General features: G+C 38.9%; 2 protein-coding genes across 2 annotated transcripts; both read left to right on the top strand.

Moving 5' to 3' along the window:
• Nucleotides 1-680: 680 nt before the first annotated feature.
• On the top strand, nucleotides 681-1,481 carry LOC125778382 (general odorant-binding protein 28a-like). The gene is made up of 3 exons (XM_049455720.1): nucleotides 681-922; nucleotides 987-1,075; nucleotides 1,146-1,481. The coding sequence occupies exons 1-3, from the start codon at nucleotides 784-786 to the stop codon at nucleotides 1,359-1,361; spliced, it is 444 nt and encodes a 147-aa protein (XP_049311677.1). The 5' UTR covers nucleotides 681-783; the 3' UTR covers nucleotides 1,362-1,481.
• Nucleotides 1,482-10,741: 9,260 nt separating this feature from the next.
• LOC105222949 (DNA-directed RNA polymerases I, II, and III subunit RPABC1) lies at nucleotides 10,742-11,664 on the top strand. The gene is made up of 2 exons (XM_049455713.1): nucleotides 10,742-11,472; nucleotides 11,550-11,664. The coding sequence occupies exon 1, from the start codon at nucleotides 10,833-10,835 to the stop codon at nucleotides 11,463-11,465; it is 633 nt and encodes a 210-aa protein (XP_049311670.1). The 5' UTR covers nucleotides 10,742-10,832; the 3' UTR covers nucleotides 11,466-11,472; nucleotides 11,550-11,664.
• Nucleotides 11,665-11,697: the final 33 nt, after the last annotated feature.

Here is an 11,697-nt window from a genome sequence, read left to right as displayed (position 1 = left end):
TGAAGATGTACTTCTACCACGGATTCCAATGATTCCTTCAGATTCGCCGATACCATTTAAACGTTTACAATTTCCAATCCGCTTGGCATTTGCTATTGCTATTAATAAGGCACAAGGTCAAACGATGACGATTTGTGGACTAGATTTAGAAAATCCGTGCTTTTCTCATAGCCAATTATACGTTGCGTGCTCGAGGGTGGGAAAACCATCGAATTTATTTATTTATGCCTCTCAAGGATTAACCAAAAATACTGTACATTCGATGGCATTACGATAATTTCAGTATTTGTAGATAATTAACTCTGAGAATAAATACCCGTTATACAATAGTTTAAGATCCAACTTTTTCACTAAACGACTTCGAGTTTTTAGTCAACACAGCTTCGACATTTAACATCTCTGAAAGCATACTAATACACAATACTCACATGCTATCGATTGGTTTACGTCTGTCGGGTCCGCTAGTATATAGTATATATTCGTCATATGTTTCATGGAGTTTCATCAAACCAACAGTCGGTACTTACACTAAAATACACATCCAAATAAACATACTTCTATAAGTGTGTATGTGACATACATGCATATCACAAATCTACCTGTGTAGATATGCTAAATTACTACACATGTACGTACATATGTATGTGAGATTCACTTGTATAAATAGCAACTGCAATTTTAAGTGAGCAGCAATACAACTTTCGAAGCCTTCCAGTTCAGCTAGGCACGATTTTAACCAATTCAAACATTTTTACCAAACATTTTCCCACTTACTCGACAAATATGGCCAAACTCATCCTATTCGCCGCCTTATGTATTTTGAGTGCCGCTGTCTCCAAAGCTGCTTTCAACAAAGAAGAGGCTATAAAGAATTTTATGACTAAAGCGGAGGAGTGCCGTGGCGAAGTGGGTGCTGCTGACTGTGAGTATTAGAATCACTATAATTCAATATTGATGAATTATACCTAGCGTTATCTAAACCGCAGCTGACATTCAGAACATAGTCGCAAAACTACCAGTGGTCAGTAAAGAAGGCAAATGCTTGCACTCCTGTTTGATGAAAAAATATGGCGTGGTAAGTATTTATTTTACATGATAATATTTTATGTCATTACTACCAACATATTTTATTTGACGCTCCTCAGATGGATAGTAATGGCAAGTTTGTCAAGTCGGTCGCCGATCAGCATGCACAGGACGTCACTGACGGTGATGCAGATAAATTGAAGACAGCTCGTGAAATTATCGACGCTTGCGCCGATATTGCTGTACCAGATGATCATTGCGAGGCAGCTGAAGTGTATGGCAAATGCTTTGTGAAACAAGCGATAGCTCACGGTTTTCAAAAATTTGACTTTTGAAGCCTCAACTCGAGAACGTTAAATTTGATCACCGACCTATTTATGATTTATTGTGTATATTTTGTGCTTATTTGTTTTTAATTTTTGTTTATTAAAGCAATATAATACTCTTTAGAAAAATGTGTTATTTATTTACTTGAAAGAAAGTTTTGTTACAATAATATAATAGTATTACACTCACTACAAATTCTCAAATATCTTGTATTGATTGCATACATTTTATAAGCAGATGGCAACTCTTTTAAAAACATTTATCATTGTGCCAAATGTTACATCAAAATAATCATTAACGTTTAGTATATCCTTGTTTTTCTGAAGTACATAATGTGCATATCGGCGATTTTTAGGATGAGTGCAATAATTCAACAAAGAGGTCCCATTTAATTTAGTGTGCGGAATCAAATTTCTGGTGCCGAAACGTTCAATGTTGGAAAAGGCAAGTGTTTCGAATTAAAGGAATTGGTGCCTGAGAAACGACAATGAACAGTCAGAGATCTTACTTGCATCGTTAGAATATCGGAGGGATAAACGAAAACAGTTTTGAAAATTAGAGCCTAAGAAAAGTGAAAGCATATTTGGTGTCAAAATCACTCAATCTGATCGAAAAACAGCATTACGTCAACGTCTGTGAAACAATGCTTTTCGACTACCAGGATGTCATGAAACGTATTATTAATGGCGATGAATATTTGATCGATGCTTACGACGGAAATAGACGATCAATCGGCCGAATGACGTCGCAAAGATGAGACAAAGCCGAAAAAACACGTCAAAGCAGGCAGGTTATGTTGACAGGTTTGGTCGATTATCTAGGTGTGGTGCACTCCGAATTCCTCTGACAGGGTAAACTGTCAACAAGGAAGACTATTAGTGTTGTGCGTCGTTTTCGTGAATCTACTCGTAGGCCGGAAGTATGGGCCGACAACTCTTGGTTTTGGCACCACGATAGTGCACCATTTTCAACCAATATTCTACCGCAACCACCGTATTCGCCTGATTTAGTTCCGTATAACTTCTGAGTAAACTGTTTGGAATCAAATGACGATATTAAACGTGAATCGTTCCACCCATTGAAACCAAGGAAATTCAGTTTATTGGAACAAGCGTTGCGACAAGTGTATTGGGGTCTATTGAATTGGATTGAAGAATAAATCAAGAATTTTAAAATTATGAAGAAAGCCTTACTATTTTTTGCTCATGGTATATCCCCTTGACGTACGCTTCAATGTTAAACCAATAAATGAAAAGGCCTGCAAATGATTATAAGGTAGATCGACGGAAACTTAGTTCAATAACTCTGTAGCTTTCAACCCTTTACCTATGTACCCATATAAGTATATTTATAAGTGTATATAATACTGAATTTAGTTTATTTGTGAATGACGTGAGAAGATAACTCTAGACATTAATATAATATTTATCACACTTCTTCCACACTATATTATACAAAAATGTAATTATTTCGATTAGAATCTTAATTGGCCACGTTCCCAACCAAATGACTCGTCAGAAACAAAACGTATTAAATTCTCAGATGATTCGTTATTTTATTTTCATTCTTACATTGTTTCAAGTAATTTACGAGAAAAATTACTTTAAATTTATTATTTTTTGATTTTGTAAATCTATTTTAAAGTTATTTTTAGTGAATTTATTTAATAATTCAAAAAAAACGTTCATGTAGTCTAATAAATTACAAAAGATTTATACGAAATTTTTAAAATTGTATATATGATATTAATGTTTTCTTCCAAATTTTATTGGCCAATAAAATAAAAAAGAAATTTGGGCAAATAGCCGACAGTCTGGGGAGAGCTGCTATCGCCACTGAATGCGACTTCATGTCTACTGGCAAGCCGACTTACTGTCCTTCCGACATAAGAAAATTACCTGACCTGATCGACTTTTTCATTTTCTTCTTCTTTATTGGCGTAGACACTGCTTACGCGATTATAGCCGAGTTAACCACAGCGCGCCAGTCGTTTCTTCTTTTCGCTACGTGGGCCCAATTGGATATTTCAAGCGAAGCCAGGTCCATCGTTCCATCAAATGCGATATTCGCCGTGGCAAACGCGTAAAGGACCATACATTTTTCGCAGAACTTTTCTCTCGAAAACTCGCAACGTCAACTCATCAGCTGTTGCCATCGTCCAAGGCTCTGCACCATATAGCAGGACGGGAATTATGAGTGACTTGTAGAGTTTGGTTTTTGTTTGTCGAGATAGGACTTTATGTACTTCTCAATTGCCTACTCAGTTCGAAGTAGCACCTGTTGGCAAGAGTTTTTCATCATTAGACAAATATCTAAGACCTTCATTACTTCAAGACTTCAAAACATAATTGAAGACAGGGGCCTTATGGCAATTCATCAATATAGATTTAGATCTCAACATTCCCCAATCGACCAAGTTCATCAAAATTTGAGCATAATCGAAGATGTGGTGGAAAAAAGCACAATTGCTCAGCTGTTTTCTTGACATACTCGTAACCCAGGCGTTCGATAGGGTATGGCACCATGGCTTACTTTATAAATACAGACTTCACTTTCCATAGTGTCCAACAGACCTAGTTGACTCTTACCTGAGTAACCGCTACTTCAAAATCAAGCAGAGACAATCATATAATACGTTAAAGCCAATAAAAACTGGTGTAGCCCAAGAAAGTATCCTGGGACCACTCTTATACATTTTGCTTACTAGCGACTTGCCTACGTCGCCAAACTGCGCAATCGCCGCCTTTGCAGATGATATATGCATCATTACAGCAAAAATAAAGTTGAGTAGTCGCACAGAATGCAATCTTCAATCAATCAAATTGTAGAATGGACACAGAAATGGTACATTACTTTAAACGAGTTGAAGTATATCCATATAAACTTCACTAACAAAGGTGGCTACGTATATCCCCTTACATATTGGGAATGAAGTAATCGCGTACTCTACTTCAGTTAAATATCTTGGTATGACCCTGTATGCAAAGTTGAATTGGAAGGAACATATACAAAAAAAATTCGGAACTAAATCTAAAATACAACAACCCTTACAACATCAAATAAAATCCTAGTCTACAATCAAACGTTGAAACCTATTTGGACATACGGGGACCACATGATACACTATTGGATTCAGTGGAGAAGCTATTTACTGCAGTACTAGAATCTCATCGACCGATATTCAACTGGTAGGTCCAGCGCTTCAGGATTCGTTGAGTAGTATACGTTTACGTTTTCGTGGCTATCGAGTGGTTATAACTGCGAACATAGGGAAGATTTTCAGGCAAGTGTTGGTTTCAACAGTGATTATCAACGAATTATATAGCGCGAGTCTCCTGCAGACGATATCCGAGTATACCACCTGAAGACTATCACATATAGTATGGCATGTAGTCCTTACAATTCAGTACGAACCCTACAACAATGTGCTTATGACAATTCCGCTGTGGTTCCTGACATACTGCAATCGGCTCGCGCTCAAACTTTGATATTAACTTCGTTTTATGTTGACGACTTTTCGACAAGTTGTGAAAGCATTATTGATGCAGTGGAGCTGGCTAAAAACATGGACACCATCTTATGTGCAGCAAAGTTCTTCCTAGGAAATTTGAATTCGAACGATAACCAGGTGAAGATTTGTTTGTCTAATGAGCCATATCTTCTAGTTATATAATATTTCCATCCTGGTTACGATTCCGTTTTGGGCTTAAGATGAAACGCACTGTCGAATCAGTTATTTTTTCGCTTCGATCTCCGTCAAAGAGGCGATATACCCACGAAACGACGTGCACTCAGCGAGGTGGCATGACTCTTTGATCATACTGGATTGTTATCGCCTGTTATCGTAACCGGGAAAATATTCATTCAGCGACTGTGGTCTGCCGGTCTATTTGGAACTCACCATTACCTGACGATCTTTGCCGCGAATGGTTGAAGTATCGGTCACAATTTCCAGACGTTAATCAAATTCATATCGACCGGTGGATGGAAATGAATCCACGCGTTGAAACATCGTTTCACGAGTTTTGCGATGTTAACTCACATGTACATGCAGCGGTGATTTATGCGAAGACGTCGAACACAGACGATTCTGTACGTTTCACTCTTCTGACGGCACGTACCAAGGTACTATTCAAGGCTACGAAGTTCAATTTGATTCGAGAGAGAGCTGTCAAAACTCACATTTTTTATAACATTTCAGAAAAATGAGAGCCAATACGAGAGTTTCGTATAATTTTATCTATGACCATACAACGACTGAAACCGAAATACGAATTGGATTGTACTTGTGTCACCTCCGTTATATACTCGTCGTCCAAACGGGCATCGTATTCGGCTCAGTAGTATCATTCGATTGTTGGGAACTGAGGCCGTTATCCTACGTTGGTTAAAAAATCGTCGACACCTTCGGCAACCGGTGATCGGTGATCAGAAACTGGATGACGTGCTATACACTATAATCCGTTTGGAGCAAGAGGAAAATTTTGCAGATGAAATCCGACAATTGAAATCTAGTTCAGGTTTGGCCTCTTCCAGTCGAATATTGCCTTTAAATTCATTTATAGGCAAGATCCGAATCCTACGTGTGAGAGTACGCATTCCCAAGGTCGAACTAAGACATGATCAACGATTCCCTAATATTCTGCCAAAATCAACGCCGTCGGTCAAGCTTTTACTACATCAGTCACATGAAGTGACACTGCATGGAGGAGCGCAACTAAATGGTTGGATGCTGCATACTCTTATCGCCGTTTCTGGATTCTGAGTTCCAGGCAAGCAGCCAAAAGTTTCATACATAACTGTGTTGTGTGTCGGCGTCACAAAGGGGAGGTCCTAAGGCAGCAAATGGCATCCTTACCCGGGCAGAGGATTAGAGCCGTCAGGCTGTTCATCTCATCTGGTGTCGATTACTGTGGACCTTTCACCCTACGAACCGGAACAAAACGCTATCGAATGATTATCAAAACGTATCTCGCAATTTTCGTTTGCATGGTTACCAAGGCGATACACATTGAGGTGGTTGATGATCTATCGGTACAAGCGTTTGTGTTGCCTACCGACTCCTGAGGAAAGATCTTGCAGCATAGTAGGGTGAGAATAGTCAGCGATCGTTAGCAAACTTCTAGGGCAAGCAACTACAGTGTACAGTGAAAACGCCTTAGCATATCCCGTTATGGCTGTGCCTTGAAATAGAGCCATAAGACGTTATTTAATTTGATTTGCTTCCGGTTATTTGAAATCTTTAATTTTTAATGCAATAATCAAGTAATCAAGAAGAAGGGATAAATAATAGCAAATATTACTTTAGAATTTTGTGCATCATCCATAGTTCTTTATAACAGTTGAGCAAAGTCTGCACACAGGATCTACTATATTCTGGTACATATAAACTAAAATTTTATCCCAGCTAGCTAAATTCGATGCCATTTTGCTTGAATTATTCCTTTGTCCGCTTTGACTTTTGTTTCGAGTTATCATCTTGTTAAAACAGACATTGAAGAGGCACCTTAAACTCCGCGAAAGGTATATTGTAAGGCATCCACTGTACCTTTGATCCGAAATACATTAAACTCCCGCTGTCATGTTTCATCGTTTTTTATAGTGTGTTGTGGGAAAAATTCGGTTTTAGAAAGTCTTCGCACAGAAGGACGGCCGGTCAGAGTTTAATAAATTCGCTTTGGTTTCATCTGAAGAGGTCACAAGCGGATCTGTTTTCGCCTGACGCAGACTTCGCTTTTGCAAAACCGGCCAATTTTAGATTATTACCAATATTTTCTGGTTTTTCTTTGCAATTTATTAAATTCTCAACTAGTTTTTATGAGCAACCAACTATTCAAGTAGCTTTTTCTACGATGAGAACTTTCAGTATGTTATTTTGAACCATTTTAACATACTCAATAACATGCAGTTTGTTGTATATTTATGTAACCTTTAATATCAATTCTTCTCGGACTATTTAAGTATCTGTGTGGAAATCAAATTGATCTAGCAAAGATAGGATAGGTTCTCTTCTTCGCCCTTTGATTAGAGTAGGTGGGTAAATAAGACGAATTAATTTTTATATGTATTTTACTCAGAGTATGCCACCTTTTGACCAAAAATTGTCCAAATCGCTTTTTTAACAAACCTAATGTCCAATAGGTCACCTTAAGGTGTTTCCCTGGCTTTGTTTCTTGAAAGTTGCAAGAGTATAAGTTGCATCCAAACTTAGCGTTCCCCTTGTATTGGATATACAAATGTTGCATATTTAAATAAAGACCAATTTCTTCTTTTTTCAGAAGGGAAATTTACCCTATTATCACAGTTGTCCAAATCAGCTGTTTACTACAAAAAGAAAAAAATATAAGTAAACAAAAACATTCTAGCAAGCAGTGCATTTGAATTCACCTGGCAATCGACTTCCCAAAATAATTTGGTGGACCAGGGGCTCGCAACCTAAATCCAGAGATAAAAAAAAATGACCAACTCCTCTCTCATTGGAAGTGAGAGAACAATTGCTAAACGTAGGGATTTGTTGCATTGTTCAAGACCACTTATGTATAAAAATTTTAATACATACAATGAGAATTAAATGAAGTTGTGAAATTTAAATGCATTTGATGAAACATTTTGTAATGTCAAGCATCTTAGTGTTATTTTCTATGGACAATTATTAAAAACATTCATTGATTGAGAGCTAAAACACTTAAATCCTTTTATTGGGTATTGAAATGCCAGCCGCTTAACATATCATAAAAAAATTAAAATAAATTCTCTATATATTAATTAACCACTACATAGTAATTTTTATTCGTACTAAATGTTGGGTGTTTTAATTTAAATGCCCAAAAATTATGATTTTGTCCCATCTAGCCATAATGGAAAATGTTATAAGAAACTCTCTCTCACACTGGAATAAGTTGGACATCCCTTTCTTCTTCTTCTTAATTGGCGTAGACACCGCTTACGCGATTATAGCCGAGTTAACAACCGTGCGCCAGTCGTTTCTCCATTTTGCCACGTGGCGCCAATTGGATATTCCAAGCGAAGACATGTCCTTCTCCACTTGGTCCTTCCAAAGGATCCGAGGTCTTCCTCTTCCTCTGCTTCCTCCGGTGGGTACTGCATCGAATACTTTCAGAGCTGGAGTGTTTTCGTCCATCCGGACAACATGACCTAGCCAGCGTAGCCGCTGTCTTTTAATTCGCTGAACTATGTCAATGTCGTCGTATATCTCGTACCATCGTTCCATCGAATGCAATATTCGTCGTGGCCAACGCGCAAACACCATAAATCTTTCGCAGAACTTTTCTCTCGAAAACTCACAACGTCGACTCATCCGTTGTTGACATCGTCCAAGCCTCTGCATCATATAGCAGGACGGGAATTATGAGTGACTTATAGAGTTTGGTTTTTGTTTGTCGAGAGAGGACTTTGCTTCTCAATTGCCTACTCAGTCCGAAGTAGCACCTGTTGGCAAGAGTTATCCTGCGTTGGATTTCTAGGCTGACATTGTTGGTGGTGTTTACGCTGATTCCAATATAGGCGAAATTATCTAAAAATTCAAAGCTATGACTGCCAACAGTGACGTGAGTGCAAGTCGCGAGTGCGACGACTGTTTGTTTGATGACAGGAGATATTTCGTCTTGGCCTCGTTCACTACCAGACCCATTTGTTTTGCTTCCTTGTCCAGTCTGGAGAAAGCAGAACTAACGGCGCGGGTGTTGAGGCCGATGATATCAATATCATCGGCATACGCAAGCAGCTGTACACTCTTATTGAAGATGGTACCTTCTCTATTTAGTTCTGCAGCTCGAACTATTTTCTCCAGAAGCAGGTTGAAGAACTCGCACGATAGGGAATCCTCTTGTTTGAAACCTTGTTTGGTGTAGAACGGCTCGGAGAGGTCCTTACCGATTCTGACGGAGCTTTTGGTGTTGCTCAACGTCAGCTTACACAGCCGACGAGGAGGTGGTGTTTGTCGATTCTCCTTTCACGGGTCTTTTCCAAGATTTGGCGCATGGTGAATATCTGGTCGGTTGTTGATTAAAGGTCTAAAGCCACACTGATAAGGTCCAATCAGTTTGTTGACGGTGGGCTTTAATCTTTCGCACAATACGCTCGATAGAACCTTACATGTGATGTTGAGGAGACTAGTCCCACGGTAGTTGGCGCAGATTGTGGGGTCTCCTTTTTTATGGATTGGGCAGAGCACACTTAAATTCCAATCGTTGGGCATGCTTTCGTCTGACCACATTTTACAAAGAACCTTCTTTGTGTTTGTTGGCGTGCGTTTTTTGCTGCACAGAGGCGGGTGCGAATCTTGGCTGCAACAAGATAGTGGTCCGAGTCGATGTTAGGACCTCGAAGCGCACGCTCATCTAAAACACTGGAGACGTGTCTTCTGTCTATCACAACATGATCGATCTGGTTGGGAGTTTTTCGATCCGGAGACAGCCAGGTAGCTTGATGAATCTTCTTATGTTGGAATTTAGTACTACAGATGACCATATTTCGAGCCCCGGCGAAGTCGATCAGCCTCAACCCATTTGGGGATGTTTCCTCGTGGAGGCTGAATTTACCGACCGTAGTGCCAAAGATACCTTCTTTGCCCACCCTGGCGTTAAAGTCGCCAAGCACGATTTTGACATCGTGGCGGGGGCAGCTCTCATAAGTACGCTCCAATCACTCATAAAAGGCATCTTTGGTCGCATCGCGCAAATAAGCGATATGTTGAAGAACCTCACTTTGATGCGGATTGTGGCTAGACGTTCATTCATCGGAGTGAATGATAGTACTCAGCAACGGAGTTTCTCTCGCACCACGAATCCCATACCAAACTTTCGCTCCTTTATATGGCCACTGTGGTAAATGACGCAAGGACTTACTCGTATCTGTCCTTGTCCCGTCCATCGCGTTTCTTGAACGGCGGTGATGTCAGCTTTTATTTTCACGAGGACATCAACCAGCTGGGCAGCGACACCTTCCCAATTAAGGGACCGGACATTCCAGGTGCATGCCCTCAATTCGTAGTCCGTATTTCGTTTGCCATAGTCGTCATCAAAGGGGAACATAATGTATACAAACATTTCCAGTCTCCACGTTTCAATTTCTCTCTTTCCGATCAATTTGTAGGTTTGTAACCTACCTTTTCATATAAAGTGCTACACTGGAATATATACTTACTAAAAAAATATGTTAAAGAATTGTAACTTTTTTCGATTTGTGAGTATTACCATTTCAATGGTTTTACCAATGTGCGCTAAGCCGCATAATTACTAAGAACAGATAAATTAGTTAACAGTAACATTAAAATTAACTGCAAATTAGTTGCCGCAAAATAAAAAATATCGATTCCAACTTATAATAACTATCGATTAAAATTTTGCTTTCTTTTAGAAAATAGTTGGCAATTCTATAAAAGCAGTTGTCAAAGCCAGCATTGTGGTTGCTCCACCAATATCATAATTTAATTTCTGTGTTTCAATAAAGTTAACGAAATGGATGATGAAGCAGAGACTTACAAGCTTTGGCGCATTCGTAAAACTATAATGCAACTCAGCCACGACCGAGGATATCTGGTAACACAAGATGAATTGGATCAAACATTGGAGCAGTTTAAAGAAATGTTTGGTGATAAACCCAGCGAAAAGCGGCCAGCACGTTCCGACCTTATAGTTCTAGTGGCGCATAATGATGATCCAACTGATCAGATGTTTGTTTTTTTCCCAGATGAACCAAAAATTGGCATCAAAACTATCAAAACATATTGCACGAGAATGCAAGAGGAGAATATACATCGTGCGATCGTAGTAGTGCAAGCAGGCATGACACCGTCGGCCAAACAATCTTTGGTTGATATGGCGCCGAAGTATATTCTAGAACAATTTCTTGAATCGGAACTTCTAATCAACATAACAGAACATGAACTGGTTCCTGAACATGTTGTAATGACACCAGAAGAAAAGCAAGAGTTACTGGCACGTTATAAACTGAAAGAGAATATGTTAATGCGGATTCAAGCGGGAGATCCGGTTGCGCGTTACTTTGGTCTAAAACGAGGACAGGTGGTTAAAATTATACGTTCGTCGGAAACAGCCGGTCGTTATATATCTTACCGACTTGTTTGTTAAAATTAAGGTTTGAGTTAAGATGTAGAATAAAAAATCAATTTGATAATGTATGAAACTAATGGTGTAATTTCTACTTTGAAATAGGTGTTGTACCAACTTCTTAGGTCTGTTATATAAGGTTTTAAAATTCTGTGGTCATGCAACTGGAATTCTGATTTTAATAAATCTCTATACCAAATACGAAAATTTTCCGATATGCCTACTGCCAAAATTAAGAAAAAATATTACATTG

This window comes from Bactrocera dorsalis, chromosome 4 (assembly GCF_023373825.1).
Source record: "Bactrocera dorsalis isolate Fly_Bdor chromosome 4, ASM2337382v1, whole genome shotgun sequence".
In the NCBI taxonomy this organism is placed as follows: domain Eukaryota; kingdom Metazoa; phylum Arthropoda; class Insecta; order Diptera; family Tephritidae; genus Bactrocera; species Bactrocera dorsalis.
Note: the sequence above shows the minus strand (reverse complement) of the source record. Positions and strands in the feature narration are given on the sequence as shown.